At 37.2% G+C, this 18800-nt stretch overlaps 1 protein-coding gene across 1 annotated transcript; it reads left to right on the top strand.

Moving 5' to 3' along the window:
- The first annotated feature begins 461 nt into the window (after window positions 1–461).
- Window positions 462–13656, top strand: LYPLA1 (lysophospholipase 1). Its single transcript, XM_021555689.3, has 9 exons — window positions 462–547; window positions 1001–1032; window positions 4020–4085; window positions 5585–5632; window positions 6469–6539; window positions 7110–7183; window positions 7898–7999; window positions 8607–8783; window positions 10180–13656. The coding sequence occupies exons 1-9, from the start codon at window positions 479–481 to the stop codon at window positions 10231–10233; spliced, it is 693 nt and encodes a 230-aa protein (XP_021411364.1). The 5' UTR covers window positions 462–478; the 3' UTR covers window positions 10234–13656.
- Window positions 13657–18800: the final 5144 nt, after the last annotated feature.

Below are 18800 nucleotides of genomic sequence, written 5' to 3'. Positions count from 1 at the left end.
TGACAAAGATGTATGGAACACAAGACAAAGAACAAAGTATTCCGTTTTGATAGAAATGTGTTTGCAATACATATTCAGAGTTGGTCTAAGTATTTGGAATGGACTGGAATGATCCAGGAACTTCAACCAGAGTGCCTGAATAGCCTAACACATTTCCAGATGAGTAAGAATCAGTGCCTTGGGAGCCGTAAACCGAGAGATTTAATTCGGCGGTGAAGGCATCTGACCCCATGAGTACAGATGAGCCCCGTCTAACGTGCTGCTTGCTATATTCGTGCTGCTTTTCCTGCCATCCGTGACTTAGCCTTTTATATTTTACCCATTTAAGAATACCATAATTTCCTTTTTCCCTCCGGGCCTTATAGCACAGCACAAGGCGCCCGCCCGCCCGCGCCCCTCCCACCCGGCTCCCGCCGCCCTCCCGCGTCGCCTCCCCGCCGCTGGCCCGTGTCCCGCCGGCCGCCCCGCAGCCCGGTGCATGTGCGGCAACAACATGTCGGCTCCTCTGCCCGCCATCGTCCCGGCCGCCAGGAAGGCGACGGCCGCCGTGAGTGCGGGCGGGCAGCGCGGGCGGCAGCGCCGCCGCCCCGCTTTGTTGGCGCGGCGGCCGCGGGCGGGCGGGGGGCGAGGCGCGGCCGCGCCGCCGGCGGAGGGGGACGGCGGGAGGCACGGCACGGCACGGCCCGGCCCGGGCGGGCCTCTCCCGGTCCTTCCCTGGCACAGGCGGGCCGGGCTCGGCACCTGGAAGGTCAGCGCTGCCCGCGGGGAGCGGCCGCTGATGGCGGCGGGGCCGGGGAGGGGAAGTGAGCGAAGCGGAGTTTTCTTGGGAGAAAGTGGTGCCGTGCTCCGAACTGTGCCTGACCTTGGGTTGGGCGCCTGGGGCTCGTGGGCGAAGTGCGTTTGGTTGCTCAGTGATACTAAACCTCTCCCTTTGTTATCTTTTTTTTTTTTTTTTTTTTTTTTTTGTGTGTGTGTGTTCTTGATGTTTTATTTCCCTCAGGTCATTTTTCTTCACGGATTAGGAGATACCGGGTGTGTATTCTAATCTATGGCATACTCAGTAGCTATTATAGTTTCAAATATAACCTGCATATTTTAAACAATTGAGCAGTTAAAATTTACTTAAGCTTCTTATTTTGCCCTTTACTGAATGCAGTGGCCAACAACAGTTAACACTTCACGTTGCAATGATGGTGACAACTAGTTAATTAAAAATTTCCACCAAGTCCTTGAAAACTTTACTTACTTACCTAATTTGGTCTGAATGGGATCTCTCTTTTGTTCCTGAGACAAACTTTGTAGAAAAAGAAGTCTGTGGTTTTCTGATTATTTGCTTTCCTGAGAGTGGGCTTCTGGTTATTCCTGTTTTTGTCTAAATTTAGAGCTCTTTTTTATTCCAGACTTGTGAATTGTTGGTTTGCCAATAGCTGCAGTTAGTCCGTGGTTTCTTTATCAACATGTCATACTTACAGTAAAATCCAGACCTCTTGGATCTATATAAGCAAACGCCAAACTGGTCACCTAATGTCTACAGAGTTTTGTCTCTGAAATACTTGGTCTTCAGACTTCAAAAAAACGCCCCCCAAATAAAGTGTGTAATGCCTTGTTCCTCTTATTTCCATGTGTGAGTAGAAATGGAAAGAGTAGGGAATTTCTGGGAGGCATTCTAGCTCTGGTGTAATGTTTCCTTTTGAAGCTTGTGTGTGCCCAGAAATAAGCATGCATTCATTAAAGCCATTGAATTAACAAGTTAAGAGAGTGCTGAAGCCTTTTTAGTGGAAGACTTTAAAGGACTTGGCACTTAGATACTGAAAATAAGTAGCACGAATGTTTTGTCTATTGTGCTCCCTTGTGGCCAAAATTACATAATATTTTTTTAAGAAATTTTATTTTGTTACCTGGAATTTGAATGTTGCCTCTAGGTTAAAGCTTGCTATGTTATTTTTTCCAAAGTACTAACTAAAATTAGCTGTCAGAATTAAAACTTGCATAACCTCTACAAGTGGAGGTTTTTGCTCTGATTTGTTGTGGTGACACAACACCTTGTTTTCATTACTCCTCTTCCTTTCTGCTGGTAGGACACAGCTGAGGCAGCAGTGCTGCCTGCATCTTGGCATCAAATGTTCAGCAAGTGATTACAGAATCTTTGGAGCTTTTGGAATTTGAGTCCTTGCAAATTGGCTTAGTATTTGTTTTGGCAGGGTGCAGAAAAAGGACACTTTCTCTTTAACCTAAGTTTAGTTAGAAAAGGTGGCACCCTAGAAAAGGTGGCATTTCCATTTCAGAGTCAGAGTTAATGCACAACCTCAATCTTGCAAATGCACTGAGCATACTGGAATGTCTGTATTTTGCAAGACATGACATCTCTGTGGAAATACAGTGAGTGTATTTAGGTGTATTTCTTCTTCTAGTCTGCTGCAGATTACATTGACTGCCTCTGACATACTGCTGTTAGGGGTTTTAAGTAAAAGCTGTAGGAGTGACCCAAAAATTGTCTGAAGCAAACCTATTAACAATTTTATAACTTCCCCCAGCTTAAACTGACGTGTTCCACTTTGCATAAATTTCTAAACTGATCACTTACATTTACCAGCTGTATTTTTCTTACTCTGGGAAGTGTATAACAGAGGTTACATGCTTTTTTGTCTTAGTTCCTATATAAATGGCACTTAAAGACTGGTACATACTTGTCAAAATCTGAACAAAAGATGCCATATAGAGAATTGTTCTAAGGAGTCTGTATTAGTACATACACAATGTTGCTTTTCAAATTAGTCAAATTAGTCTTCATAATTGGCCAAAAAACATCCCTGAATTCTTATGTAACTATTTTTTCTCAGTAATATTTCTTCTTTAGATTCTTACTTGACCTTCTGTGATACTGCAAACACTGTGCAAGTCACATTTCCTGTTATTTGTTAATAATATATCTAAAAGTACTGATAGGAACTAGGCTGAGATGCAGTCAGTGCTTCAAATGTCTATGATGTCAGTGTGTTGGATATGCCTTCATAGGCATAGGTAGCATACATTAATTAACTTCTCAGGATGATATTAAAACTAAACCAAGCATGCTTTTATGGCTGGTCTGCTGTTCAACTGTATTACTGACAAATTTGTTAAAGGTGTTTCCTGCTTAGAATCAAATTTCCAGGATCTAATTTAGTGGGTGAGTTAAGAATACTAAATGATGAGAAAAATCAGGCAATATAGGTGCTATTGAGTGTTCTGGAAAGCCAAGTGCAGGCATGTGCAGTGGTTGTGCATGGGTTCAGATCTGGGTCAAGGTCAGTTTCTGTCTAGATGAGGCCTGGAGTGAGTCTTGTCCTTACACTCTCCAGTGCTCTGGTTTGAAGGAAGCTCATTAACTCACCTGCTGTGCAGATCTTGTTTTGTTATGGACATTCATATACAGTATCTGCTTGAGATTAGAAAGCTACTGCAATCTGGGGTGTTGTTTAGGGCTGTCCAAATCCAAGACCATTCAAACTGAGCTGAAGTTAATAGGGCTGATTGATTGGGTTGGATCCATGTGGAGTTAGCTTAGGAGTCAGTTTGCTACTATCCCACATCAAGAAATGTGGTTCACAGAATGCCAAGTTGGCTATTAGAGAAGCTGTCTTAACTCTGCAGGAGCAGCAAAGCAGCCTCTGCACTGCCTGGAAGCAGGATACCTGTGTGCATCTGTTGTGGCACACAAATTAATAAAGCCAGACAGGTACAGAGTGGGCTTTGCCTGGAGCTAAAGTGATATTTCTGTAGCTGCACCACAACTATGGCAGCCAAATTAGATCAAGTCTTCCTGACTCTACGTATGCCACAAGCATTCAAGGGCTGAACATATCTTCCAAGTTTAGTACTACATTCATAGTATACTGTGGTTGATGCAAACATTTTCCAAAAATGTGTTCATATTCATCTAATTCAGCATGTTTCATATTTGGTCTGTGCTGATGCACCATCTCAGAAATAGAGCTAAGCCAAAACTTAAAACCAGTTGAATGTGTTTTTGTTAACAGGCACGGATGGTCAGAAGCACTTGCCGGTATCAAAAGCCCCCATGTGAAATATATTTGCCCACACGCGTAAGTTTGTAACTTTCTTGTCGTTTGTAACTTTTTTGTTTCTATCTTTTTCTGTAGAGGCAGCACCTGTTAAAACACTTGTGCAGATGTCAGAGAGACACCTCAGAAGTGAGATGGTATCTGGCTATCCCTGCATTTTGGTTTTTTATATAAAAGCCAATTCTAAAATAGTGTTGATGCTATTAAATGTTTTTTGTTTTTAGGAAATTCTGTGTGATTTACTTTGGGGTAAAATTGCATTTTTATTTCTACTTCAGTTCTGGTATTCAGACTGAAAACATATATGTAAAGTTTTAGGTACAAAGTTATATTATTTTGATTTTTTTCCATGTGGATTGAGTTGTCAAATCTTTTGTCAAAAACAGTTTTATCAAGGTATATTTTTTTTGTATTTTACTTATCATTACACATAATTTGCGTTAGCCTGCTGCACTTAAACTTGGGTGTGTATATAGTAGATTGAAACTTGCTGTAGATAACAAAGAAATTTAAAGAGTGACAGGATAGTGAGTGATATTTTCAGCAAATAATGCAATTTGAGCTGTCTTTGTGTGCAATTTGAGAAGTGAAATACTTCTAAGCATGGCTAGGCACCAGTAAATAAGGCAGCAAGATCTATCTACTATTGACTTGGTGGTAAAAAAAACTAATAAGGTATAATCTTAATTTATTTTAACACAAAGTTCAGATTATCTCTTGCACCAGTGGTCTTGGCAGACATGGAGAAGAGATGATAGGGAGAGAAGGAAGCAATGTCTTCGTGTATTACTGAGCTGTGGTTTATTCATTTATTTTACCACGTGGCCTGGCTTTGCTGAACCGTTCAAAAGGAGCTTACCAATATCTGCTGTTTTCTTTGCTTGCCCTTTGTCTTCTTTCAGTCCTTCCCCACAGAATTTAAGCTGCTCATTTCCTATAGATTAAAACTAAAGCCAGCTTTGATCCATGGCATGATCCATTGAAGCTCTCTTGCTGTGGCTGAAGAGAAGGCACACAGCAGCACAGGGCTGGGAAGGAGTCCAGCAGTGAAGGCAGGCACTGCCTAAGCAGATTCAGCTGTTGACAGAAGCATGCATGGCCAGGCTCCACCATGTGCTGCTTTTGGTTGCTTCCTGGTGATGCTGCTGTATAAGGTGCTTTAATCCACTGAACTTGTGAATGGAACTGTGATAAATAATTCCTAATTACAAATAAGGAAATAATATATGTATATTAAAAAATATGTATATGAGATCTATGCACTCACACACATGCACATTTAAAGCAGCCCATTAATGTTTTGTTCTCCATAGAGTGGTAATTCAACCGTGAATATTAAATGTGTTTGGGCTGACAGGTTTCAAGAGAGTTCTTCAACAGATGCTGCGAAACAGCTAATGTTAATTACTGCTTAAAATTAAGACAGAGTTAGAGAATATGCAATTTCATTATGTTACTGCATGTGCATTGTTGAATTTCAGTATATATCTTATGTCAGGACTGTTCATTGTCATTTCTAGGCCAGTTATGCCTGTTTCTTTGAACATGAACATGTCTATGCCATCATGGTAAGTATTTGTTCAAATGCAGATGGTTCTAATCAAATTATATCTGGGACAATGAACTCATTGTTCTTAATTTAAAATTATGAACAACCTGAGTATCTGTTTTATGTCACATACAAGTGTAAACTTTTTAACTTTAGTTCTCTTCTTATACCAAAAGGCCTGTCATGGGTACACTCTAATTATCATTTTGTATCTGTGGTAGTGATTATTCCTCAGGACCAATCTGTATCTTAGAACAAAACCCCATTTTATTCTACAGGTATGGTCTGTAGTATGCATTGTGTCTGAATTGCTAGTCAGTAGAAGTAGAGACTTGGAGTGGAAATATTATTGCTACTTGTGAGCAATATTTGGTGGGTCAGTAGGATATGTAGAAACTGTTCTTTAGAACATCCATTCTGAATAGAGAACAAGAAGAACATGGTAGATTTTAATGATCTTAAAACAGTCTTCAGTTTTATTGGATTTTGGGCTTCCCCCCTACCCCCCAAAGTACCTTGTGTTTGCTTTTTTTCTATTTCTTGAAATCATATTTTAATTTCTACGTGCAGCAAAATTCCTGCTAATATTTTTGAGCAAATATCAAAACTGTGCTGCTTAGTCTGCAGTAAATTACAGAAGATGTCAAAACTCAGAAAAGCCTTGTTGACTAGATCTAGTCTTTTAAGCCACGTTCACAGATTGTGCAATGTTTCTTGTGAACTATCAGTAGTTGGTACTAAACAATATGACAGATGACATTTTTGTCTGGAAAACATCCAGATTTTATTATTTGTGTATTAAGGAAGTGGATTGGATGCTCTAATGAGTAATGCTCTTGTTGATGTTTTTGTAAGGTTTGATATCATTGGACTTTCTCCAGATTCACAGGAAGATGAAGCTGGCATCAAGCAGGCGGCGGAGAATGGTATGCTTAGGAGCATTTTTTATGTCTTAAAAGTACTTCCAGGTATTCTTGAAAATGAACTATCAATCTGTTTCGAACATCTGTTTTCTAAAGCAAATATTTTTAGGGAAAAGAATATGTGTATATGGTATTATCACTGACCAAAGTTTAGCTAGATTAATTGTTTATTGTTTGTTTTTTAACTTTATTAGTAAGTAGAGTAATTCACCAATATAAACACTTCATACTCTGAAATATGGAAAAAAGTGTAGGTTTTTTTAAAGAGCTTTTGGGCAATGAAGCAGGTCAGAGCAGTATTAGCATCTAGTTGCCATCTAGCATGCTAGTATGCCATCTTCCCAGCATTGGCACTTTTGCATGACCTGTTTGCATGTTTTTCTCCTTGGAAATGATACAGTGGCACTGAAATTTCTGACTGTGCTCTAGATCTTCTGGTACTTTTAATGTATAGCAGTCTAGATTTTCCTTTCACTAGTTTTCTCTTGATGCCAGGAAGAGGGCATTTTTCCTCTTCTGGACTTTCTAGAGAATGGAGTGGATTTTAATAACTGGCCTTTATTTATGTTGCAGTTAAAGCACTGATAGATCAAGAAGTAAAAAATGGAATTCCTTCTAATAGAATTATTCTGGGAGGCTTTTCTCAGGTAAGGCATGATTGGAAAGAATCATTGTCTTTTTTCTAGGGAAGTAACTTAGATTTATTAACTTCAGAAGCCCAGACACTTAAATTCAAATCAGCCTCTAAAATTTTAAGGTATCAATTTTCCTTTGCTTTAACAAATGCAGTTTTTTTGGGTTTATGCAAATAATTACTGTTCACTGGAAAACGAACATGCATATGTAAAATGTACTAAAATAAATAGTCTTTTTAAAATCTTTATGCACCTAACATACATAGTTTTGCTTGAAGATTTTGTTAGTAGTTTTAATTGAATTTGATAGATATTTGGTGGTCTGGATTTATTTGGGAAATTTTTTCATTCATACATGTAAGGCATTTGTGGTAGGTAGGTTAGTAGATTAATTGGTCCATACATCAACTCCCCCAGTCTGCATGCAAATAAATTTAATATTAAAGCAGTGATGATACTGTTATTAATAATAGTCTTTAGTGTTGTTTTGTTTTTTTTTTGACAACTGTTAGTTGCAGCAAATTTTCTGGCTTACTTCTGAATTGACCACATGGACTTGGAAGGGAGGAGTAAAAGCAAAACAAATGTATATAAATACCAGTTTTAATTGTTGGCTCTAAAGAAGAATAGATTGCAATAGGAAAAGACTTTTGAAGGAGTCATCAGAGATCGTGAAGCAAACATTGCTGTCATTATTCTAATAATATTTATATCTCTTTGTTTTAGGGAGGTGCTTTATCATTGTATACAGCTCTTACAACACATCAAAAATTAGCAGGTGTCATAGCCCTCAGCTGTTGGCTTCCTCTACGGGCTTCTTTTCCTCAGGTATTTGTTTCTTTCCTGAGATGATTTGCACTTGGGGAGTGAGTCTCTCTGAAGACTGAATCTTGTGCCAGAATTAGTGGTCATAATTATTACTGGATGATGACTGTTGTTTGATAATTTGGAAGTTTTTAAAATAGGGCCTAAAATAAATTTTAGATTTTTTTTTAAGTAAGGAAAATGAAGAAACACTCAGTAGCTAATTTTGCTTAAAATTACACTACTAGAAAATGTAAAGAATATAACGAATTTTCCTTGAAGGTTAATTTTCTGTCTGCCATTTGTTCCATCTCCAAGGCACTGTCTTATTAGAGACTGGGTGTTTGAGCAAAGTTTCAGGTTTTTTACTTGACCAGAAATTATGACTTTCTGCTACAAAACTTTTTGTCAAAATTTTTTTTGTGAATCTTTGAGCTTAATGTGTTGTCAGATACAGAGCTTACTTCATAAGGAACTGCTTGCAGACTATACATTGTACTGTTTCCCCTTAGAATTCAATTTACTTGTCATGTCACAGGGTATAATGCCATGGGGTCATTTTATTTCAAAGGCCTTATTTCCACTTTGTGTCTCTTTCTTCTCTTCTCCTTTCTAATTCCACCCTTCGCAGGGCCCTATAAGTGGTGTCAACAAGGATATTGCTGTTCTTCAGTGCCACGGGGACTGTGACCCCCTGGTTCCTGTAATGTTTGGCTCCCTCACTGTTGAGAAGCTGAAGACTATGATAAATCCAGCCAATGTAACCTTCAAGACCTACTCTGGCATGATGCATAGTTCATCTCTTGAGGTAATGTTCTAAATACACTCTGTTTTAGCTGGGTATAATTAATTATTTTTCCCTCAAAACTAATATTTATAGTTTGGGGTTTTTTTTGGTAGTTTTTGTTCAGGTTTTTTGTTTGTTTGTTTGTTTGTTGTTTTTTGCTTTTTTTTTTTTAATTAATACATGTTTCATGGTACTTATTTTAGTGAGTTGCTGAATACTGGGCTAAAAAAGCATCCAAAGCAAATGTTTATATGACTAGTGAGAACTTTCTCATAAGATTGTATTTTGGGGATTAGGCAACTTGGTCTATAAAATGCTCTTTTCTCCAAGTTATTATTATTTGCTTAGTTAAAAGAACTAATTAGAATTAAAGGACAAATTCTCATAGCATAAATCCAAGATGGTATTTTGGAGAGAAGAATCCTGGTAATTCTGTGGAGGGAGACGTTGAAGGAGTAGGGAGGGAGGACTGACACTATGGAAGAGGCAGCTTTGGAACCTGTGTTTATGGTTCTAGCTCAGCAGACAGCTGAGCTGATGTAATAACTTCCTGCTGCCAGAAAGGGGTGGACTCCTTCTGCTCGTGACCTTGTGGCCCTCACTTCCTCCTTGGACCGGCTCTGGGGCTGATCAGAAACTTCCTTGAATCATTTGAATTTGGTAAAATGGCAAAAGCTGCAGCCTTCAGTGTTTGGTGCTGTAGGGAGCTGGAGCATCAGAACTCACACAAAGTAAATGATGGGAGCAAGAAATCGAGGAGGAAGGAAAGAACATCTGTCAGCAGCAGTAACGTGGTTAATTTGTATTGCTGTATCTTGTGGGAACTGTAACTTTGAACAACCTCTTTGTAACATTTACAGAGTAGTATTGCATTTAGCCTGTAACATTGCTGAGCTGTTACACAAATATATTAGTAATGTGTTCTTTCTTACAACAGTGACTTAATTAAAAAAAGATTACCATGGATTAGTTCCTCAGTCTTGTTTGCTGTATTTCTTTTCCTTAAGGAAGAAAGTGTGCTGAAAATGAAACTGAATGGTTAAGAGGAGGAGCTGCTGGCTTTTCATGCTGCTGCTAGCTTGTAAAAATTTAAAGTATATGGAAAGCTGTGGCCTTAGCTACACAGTCAGCCTGGTACTATCAAGATCACTTAATATGTAGCTTGCCTGTTCAGCTTCAGAGGGAGAGAAAAAGTAGTCTTTGCTTTTTTTCTTGTATTTTAGCCTCTGCTGAGTGCATATCAGCACTGTGAAGTTATCAGCCTTGACTTGTGTGCAGAGTGGTAATTAAGTAACCGATTGCTTAATATTTTTAGCCCAGCTGCTTATTACAACTCAAATGTTAAAGCATGATTTAGTGTAGCTGATTATGTAGTAGTACAGGACTTCAACTAATATATAGTTTTATCTTTAAACAGGAGATGATGGATGTAAAACAGTTCATAGACAAACATCTACCTCCCATAGACTGAACTGATCTGTGAGGAGCCTTCTATAGAAATACACCAGCATCAACTGTGGTAGAGTGTTAAATCTTTTCATATGCCTGATAGGAAACATTATTTCTATACCTGCAGTGTTACTACTGTGTTGCAAATTTATACTTACAATGAGGATTAAATAATGCACATGTACAAGAAATTATAATCTTTTTAGTATTTTTCACCCAGTGCTGGGAAGGATGTGAATGAGGGAAATAGGTAACAATGACAGAATATAACTGTTTTAAGATGTCTGATTATTATTTTTTCTTGATTGCAGAATTTCAAACTATTTGTACAAGTAATAAAAAACTAAATTTAAGTGAGCAACATAGATGTGACCAGTTTAGTTTTCCTTGAGATATGATTTGTTCTTAAAACTCATTGAAAACATATGGCATTTCTTTTATGTGATGAATGCATAAAGAACACAACATAAAACACAGTGGGCATAAAATACAGAATATGTGACATAGTGGGCATATGATGGTAGAATTAATGCTACCAGGGATAAAGCTTAAGGATTATATGTTAATTGTTTAACAGATAAGGAGGGTTGTTCTATAATGGCTAGAAGTCAGCAAAGGTATTTCTTATATTTAAACCACCTCAATTTTAAAATGTTCATAGAGATAAATACTGTGGAAATTCTAAAGGGATTCATTCCTTATTAGACTGTTGTTTGCTTTTTGTCTTTTTTCTTTTAAACTCATTGGAAATGTTGACTTGGAACAGAATTCTGAAAAAGTGCACAGAATTAATTCGACTTTTGTTAAAAAAAATATTGTTTTCATACTGAATATTCATCTGATGCTTTAGTTATAGTTTTAATTTGTTTATGTATTTCACATGAACAACTACAGAATATTGTTTTGAAATTTTTCTTTGTGCTTTGGAGAAAATAACTGAAAATAGTGCAGCTATGTAGTTCTGTGAATTGTTGAACTCCCATCTGTAACACAAACTTATTTGAATTATTTCTTGGTAGAAATATAAGTGCAATTGGTATATAACTTAGCTAAACTTTAAAGTGATACTTTTAGATAATACCATATAATACTTTCTCTTGTTACATGTTGAGACTTGATTTTTTTTTTTTTCTGCATAGGATCAAAGCATTTTCTTTTAAAATCTATCCTACATTTCCCCAGATCAGTATAGCCTAGGAATATGAAGACCTATCCTGGAAAAAAAGTAAATTTACAAGATACAGAATAGTTCTACTTTCAGAACCTTAAAATTGTAGAATGCACTGTTTTACAGGAGTTGATGCACACTCAATAGCTTTTTTCAGTTCAGAGCCATAATTTACTGCTGGGAACAGCTGTTCTGTAGCATTCAGAGGCTGTCACCACACTAGGAATGTTTAAAACAATGCACTACGCCTTTTACTGCATAATTTGTGGCATAACAATCTTCTATCCTGTAATATGCTTTCAGTCAAAGTATATTTCTATTATGGATGTATCTGTCATGTCAGCACTGTGCTTCACATCTGAATTTGAGGTACTGTTCCTCTCCCAGAGGTTGTCTTACAGTGTATGTGGATTTACATCAGGTATCTGCCAGTACAAATACATACTTGAGGAATTGCACCTTTATAACTCTCCTCTAACATTGCTGCTGCCAGAGATCTGACCTGTTTACCTAGTCTGAGTAACTAGTTTTCAGTGTGGTTTTTTTTTTAATGTTGCACTTCATTTTTAGGAAGCTGCTTCTTTTCTAATTCAGTTTCTCTGGATTATTAAACATCTCTTAATAAGTAAAATTGAAAGAGAGTTTTTTTCCTAAATGGTAATGAAACAGTTTTAGATATTCCATCAGTGTAGTTAAGAGGGCATTTTTATTAACTTTGAAGTTTAATTAGTAACTTCTCTCAGTCACTCTCTTCTATAGATCTGCCAATTTGTCTTTCAGTTAATTTAGTTCACAGAAGAAACCATAATATTCTTACTGTAGTTGTGCCAAAGTTCTCTTGAGAAAACATTATGACCTAGCTTGGAGTCATTACCAAATTGCATTAGCTGATCTTGCAATTCTACTAAATTTCAGTTTTGGTAAACAAACTGTATGTTATTTCTCCTAGTTTTTAGATTTCTTTTCATTCCCCTGTTGCCTAAATAATTCCCTGAGCACTGGTGTATCTCCAAAATTCTTGTATAAGGTTCTGATTTCTTCATCATTATTTTCATGTTCTGTTTGTAGATTTGTTGATAACTCATCTGTCTTAACTTCCAATTGACTGTGTGCTCATTTCACATATTTTTCCTTTTCCAATAATTAGCTTTTAAAAGTACTTCTGAGATGTTAAAATGAGATTTGCTCTAGCTTCCTTCTATATTAGCTCCATAACACTTTCTTCAACTTGGTGAACTGTGTTTACAGTTTGTGGTCACATTCTAGTACTTAGACACTCTAATCCAAGTCAGTTTCAGCTGTCACTGTCATGATGCTTTCAGATCTTTTTCTGTAAATGCTTTTTGTTTTGTTCAGCTATTGTAACAGGACTTTTTTTCATATTGTTGTTTTGCTGCTTGCTGTATCTACAAACAGCTGTGTTACCAAAGTCGGTATAAGTAAATGTTTTAACTTACTTTGAATTTCTGTATTCTAGGAAGAATACTCCTCTTGTGGCTTGTTTTTTTTAATTCGGGAGTGTATGTTTATATTGTTGTTGGGAATTCTTAAAGAGCCCAGAAGCTAGAGGAAACTTCAAGTCTGTATGCCCTCCCATATTAGACTGTGTATGTTGAGCTCCTGTCTTTTGTAACTTCCCAGCTGGTTTGAAAGCTTTGTGTATGATCTTGCAGCTGAACATCTTCACAACCTGAAGTGATGTGGTTGTTATAATGCATGTACTTGAGGCTGAATAATAGCTCAGTCTGATGGGGGAGTTTTCATAGTTTTCTATTAAAATGGAAAAGTTGGACTGTCAATGTTCTAAATATGAATGTCCTGTCTTCCTAAACTACAATTTGAAACTTTCCAATAATGTCTATTTTTTGTAATGTTAGACTTTCCACCAAAGGAGATGATGTCTATCAAACCTATGAAAGCAGTGATAAGAAAATACCTTGCTTGCAGATCAGTTTGTTTCAATGGGTATCTAACTCCTTAATGTATTCTTAATTTCAAAATGGTACTTAAATTGGACTGCAGTTTTGTGCTCTCAGAAATCTGACTTCTTGTTGGAATATATTGCCCACTTTTGAATAAACATGTTGAATTGCATATTATAAGCCAAATTTTCCAGCTGTTCTTGAGGTAAAACTTTACTGGGGTCTGTACTGAGGTGAGGGCTCTTTGAATTGGTCTCTTTGTCCTATCTTGTATAATTACAACACAGTAGATTGGTAAAAGTACTGTACACTGTAGCTGGTATTAGAACTGTTAATTAAAACATGTTCTCTCTAATGGAGTATACTGCACTTCATTGAAATCATTTATGCAGCTTTTATGTAGAGGTGCTATTTGGGTTGATGGATATGACTGAGGGCAAACTGTAAGATGTTAATGAAGTTGTATGTAAAAGGCCTGTCTCTTAAATTTTATAATCAAATACTGACCACTAACTCCTTGTTTTAAGAAATACAAGCCATTTATATTTACTATAAACATCTAAAATGTAATTTATTTTACTATTTTTATTTATGATAAGAAATCTTATCTTTTGAAATTATTTCTGTACTAGGGAAAATGTAAAAACTTTCAGTTTTTAATCATTGTGAAATAAATTTCAATTGGTATTTGGGCAAGTACTAAAGATTTTTTCCATACTTCCCTGAAGGAAGCTGAGGTTTTACGCACTGTGAAGCAGACACTAGAGGCTCCTTGAAAATATATTGTATGGTAATGTATGCATACTATAATAAAGAATAACAATGATTTGTAGTTACTGAAAAGAAAATCACTTACGAAGTTAGGTTTTGCTACTTTGTTGAAAAAATCCTAAGTATGATTGGAGGTTTTCATATTCTGGGTTAATTTTATTTTAACTTGTTTTCTTGGAATTTGCAATAATTTTGAAAGATAAAAGAAATTATGTTTGAGTAAAGTTATTCTAGGACAATGAAGAGCCAAAGTTTTCTCACTCTGGATTGCTGCACTGTTCTCTGGGTGTTCTCTGCTGTTGGAGAGGCTTTGAAGTTGATTAAGGCTTGGCATACACACCTCTTAACAGATTTTTTGAAGAGGTAATTTTCAGGTCAGGGGTTACATGTGCTATTTAGTTTAATATTTGAGGGTGATCAATGCTATACATAGTACAGGGCACTCTAGAAAAAAAGTGGGATTATCTGGGAAGAGAGGGAATGGAGTATATGTGTGGTAAAGGCAGACTTCCCCCTTCAAGCAGCTTAAAGAAACTTAAAGGCCACTTGTCTCCACAGATTGCAATGTGCAAAAGTCAGTGTGGAGTACAATGAGGAATTTCATAAATGTATGGGAATGTGTGGTAGATGCAGTGCTCTATGTGAATACGGTGTGGCAAATCAAGAGTCTAAGAATAGTTAGTAACAATAAAGATGAAATATTACACATAGTAATCTGCCAGTTTATATTTGTTGAAAAACATTTTAAGTAATTTTCAGTCTCTATTTACTTTCAGCCTGGCATCCCTGATAAGGTAATTGTGAGGAGAAAAATTGCCTAAAACTAGCATAGTAAAAACCCCCAAAATAAGACAATGCATTGTATTAAACTTTATCAAATATAGTATGAGAGCAGTAGTGTAAGTGAAGAAAGTGACTCAAGGAGTTTTCAGAATGTCTGTTGGTTAAATTGAAAATGTGATTCTTTGAAGATGAATAGATATAGAACAGATCCCCACTTCCTGCCCTGCACCCCACCCCCCCACCCCCCCTTTTTTTTTTTTCTTCCTTTTCATTGCTTGCCATTCTCATTTTACCACATTTGCCTTTGGGATAACAGATTTTATTAATTCTCTTTGAGTTGAACAGGTACCTTTGATGTAGCTGATTAAAGTTGATTTAAACAAAGTACTTGTATAATTTAATGGATTGTCCACAAAGTAAACCAGTGGATAATGTTTTTCTTTTAGAACCAATTACAAGGAAAGAGCAACCTATTGCCTCCTTTTTTATCTGCAAAACTAGTAAAACTTAAAACTCCCAGACAGTTTGCTGAAGTGTAGTGAACTTGCTTCAGGCATCTAAGTGGGAGGTTTAGCTTGTAAGGAGAAAATAGACTTTCCTCATCTAAGATTTGTTTTAAAGAGCTACTTCTCTGTATTAACAGATGGAGCAGATGGAGTCTGAATGTTCCTGAGTTGTGAACGCAAGCAAACTCTTAAAGTAGTTTATGCTTGAAATAATTTGCTAGCTGTGTTGCAGTATTTGGAATTATCAGAGGGGATCTTTAAAAAGCTTAAATATTTTAAGTCTATATTGAGAAAATAGATAAAGTTGCCACAGAATAGATAAGTCTAATGAACTTAAACTCTAGAAACTAAAATAGAAGTAAAAAAAACCCAAAACATTAGCTTATTTTTTAAATATTTGAATGCCTACCTACTATTACTGCTTCTAAGTTGAAAAAAGTGAAGACATTTTGAAAATGTAAATAAAATTTTGAAGAAAGTAAATAAAAAGTAAATAAAAAACCCAACCCATCTGTTGTATAGCTATAGAAAAACTAATCAAGATGTTTACTGATATTTCAGAAGTCTTTGAACAAAACCTTGTTATGAGAAATTGGAACTTCCATTTGCTATAGCTCCTCTTATATGTCTGTGATTGGATTAATCTCTTCCTCTGTAAAAGTTATGGACCCCTTGGCTGATTCAGACCAGCTGAAATTCTGCTTTGGAAGATCTAAGATATTGCACTCAGGGCTCAAATAAAGATGAAAGGGTTAATAGCCATAACACACCCATATAAAACCTTTTCCAATGCTGGGAATGTTATGTTTTGCACTTTTTTGTTACTACCCGATTAGAAGAGCTTTTCTGATACAGAATATCATGTAGGATTTTAAGTGCCTTGATAGCAGTTCAGAGATTTTTTACTTCAAATTCTGTAGCAGTGAATGTGCTACTGTGTTGCCCCTCCTGCCTCAAATTTCTGAAGGTGCTGTCTCATAGCAAATGAGACTAGTCAGTAAAAATCAACATTATTTCATAAGTGCACTCTTTTGGAAGAGTCATCTCTGCCTGCTAAGCCTTAGTATTGCAGAAGGCCCCAATGTCCAGCAAATGAGATTTGGTCTCAGGCTTTCTGCATGAGCAGGTGTGCAAAACACCTTAGAAAATGTTGCAAGAGAATGGTGAAGGTGTGCCATAACAGGTAAGTGCAGTGAATAAACGGTGTGTTATTTCTTGTTTCTAATGTGTTAATTTAGGAGAAAGGTGCTAAACAGGAAGTAAAAGGTCAGTCAGATTGTTTTTCCCTCTCCTACTCTTCTTTGGACTTGGAGTGACATGTTATAGAAGAGACTGGTGCTATACAAAGTTGCTTGCTTTAGAACCAGCTAAAAGAGGACAAGCATGAGTGCTGTATGTTCCTTTTTGATAGACTTGCTGTCCCAAGGTTGATGGAGCAGCTGATATAAAGAATTTGGTTAGTATTGGTTCAGTTAACTGATACCATTCTGGTAATGTAGCATACAATATAAATAATGTGAGCTGTATTATGTTTCCTTTTAATGCATCTACTTGCAAGACATAAAAAAGGGTATGCATTGCCACGTGATTATTTGATTTCCCTACTGAGATATTTCTCTGATGCTACTTTTTAGAGATTAGATGTTACACAAGTATGATGTGCTTTGCCTTTTATAAGTGCTTTCATGTGATTTAATTTGTAATTGATACATTTTGGATGTCAATAGATTTCATCTGCATTTGAACTCTTTCCATGCATTTCCAGTGAAGTAGGTATTGAATTGTATTTTTAAAAGAAATTTTAGAAAATTCTGGATTACTTTATTCCAGAGTTTAAATACATTTAAACTAACCAAAGTGAGTGATTTGAGAATTTTGATTTTGTGATTGTGTTTTCCCTGACGTAACTTGCACTTACTGTAGAACATATACAAGCATGTTTATCCTGTAGTGTAGCAATAGCTCTGAGCTGCCAACACCCTGTGTGTTGTTTTTATCATTTATATGATTGTGGGGAACAATGATGCTAGAGTTCATTTGAGGTTAGCATCAGGTTAAATACCATTGTTTGATTATTACAGGTACTAGGTAACTAAATCTAGACAAAATGGAATTAAACCTGAAATGGCATGATCCCTTAAATGTTGTGAGAAGCAGCATTATTTTATTTTGGTCTCCCCAAAATCTGCTCCCAAATGAAAAGGTATTATTTCCCTTAAAAAATATTTTCTTGGTTCTTGTGGGGTTTTTTAGCCCTTGTTGGGCAGAATAAACAAAAAAGCAGCAAAGTTTCTGTAAGCTTGCTAGTTCATGGCCCAGATCTAAACTGGAGGAAGATCCTGTATAGATCCCAAATAATATTAAATGCTTCTAATATGTGCTGACCATTGTGTTCATTGAGCAGGATGTAGAAGTGCCCAAAACCCACCTGTCTCTATTTGGCTTCAAAACACAGGACAGTCTTGCTGTTCAATGCATGACAGACAAATGTGTTGATGGTTCTTGCCATAATGGCTTCCTTGAGTGCTGTTGGAGGAAAAGGTCTGCCTTGCCTTTTCTCCAAAATGTCCATATTTTACAGCCCTTGGTTCTCAACTGGGGCATCCACAGCATTCGACTGCTTACTAATAATGGATTTGAGTGGCTGTGTAAGCACCCTCCTGGATCTTAGGGAGGGATAATCTTCCTGTAACCTTCAGATGTGCCTACTGTTTTTGTGAAGTAAATACTCCTGTTTTACAGCAAAAACAGTTTCATGATACTGTTCACAATCAAAAAATCACAGTAACGAGGCATCTAGCTCAGCTGATGAGCAGAATTCCATTAGTAATGATGTGTAATGTTGATATGTCAAACTTCCCACTGGAACACGCACAAGATTAAACTAGATCTAAGACTCAGAAGCACGGTAGCACCTCACAGTGTGATGCTTGGCCAATGCCAAAGTTTATCTCCAGCTCTGTTGTACTGCCTTGGAACAGACAGTATCTTCCAAACTTCACTCCGAAGCTGCAATTTGAAACCCTCACTTCATTTTATATAAAAGTAACTATTAAAAAGATGTATGTATAAAACCCTTTTCTGTCAGAGGGGACAGGGGCTTTTCCCCATCCCTTTGATGCTAGTAAAAATCAAGCGTCTGCTGCTATTCTGAGTCCCCTGCCAGCCGAAGGGAAGCTCGGTCGTAGGAAGGGGGTTCCGGGCGGCGTGGTTCGCCCTGTCAGCGGGTCCGAACAGAGGCAGCGTTACCAGCACTGCTGGGAGATGGAGCGGTAAGAGGGTCACAGAACCATAGACCGTCCTGATTTGCAAAGGATCCACTAGGATCACGGAGTCGCACAGGACCTGGCCGCGCACAGGACACCAAGAATGACACCATGGGCCTGAAGAGCGTTGTCCAAACGCTTCTAGAGCTCGGTCGGGTTTGGTGCAGTGCCCA

This window comes from Lonchura striata, chromosome 2 (genome assembly GCF_050655825.1).
Source record: "Lonchura striata isolate lonStrDom1 chromosome 2, ASM5065582v1, whole genome shotgun sequence".
Taxonomy (NCBI): Eukaryota; Metazoa; Chordata; class Aves; order Passeriformes; family Estrildidae; genus Lonchura; species Lonchura striata.
Note: the sequence above shows the minus strand (reverse complement) of the source record. Positions and strands in the feature narration are given on the sequence as shown.

Excerpts from the sequence above, each read along its gene's own strand:
- LYPLA1 (XM_021555689.3), top strand. The coding sequence starts at position 479 with ATGTGCGGCAACAACATGTCGGCTCCTCTGCCCGCCATCGTCCCGGCC. Across the intron at positions 7,184-7,897 it reads TTCTGGGAGGCTTTTCTCAG|GGAGGTGCTTTATCATTGTA; the intron begins GTAAGGCATGAT and ends TCTTTGTTTTAG. Across the intron at positions 8,784-10,179 it reads TGCATAGTTCATCTCTTGAG|GAGATGATGGATGTAAAACA; the intron begins GTAATGTTCTAA and ends ATCTTTAAACAG.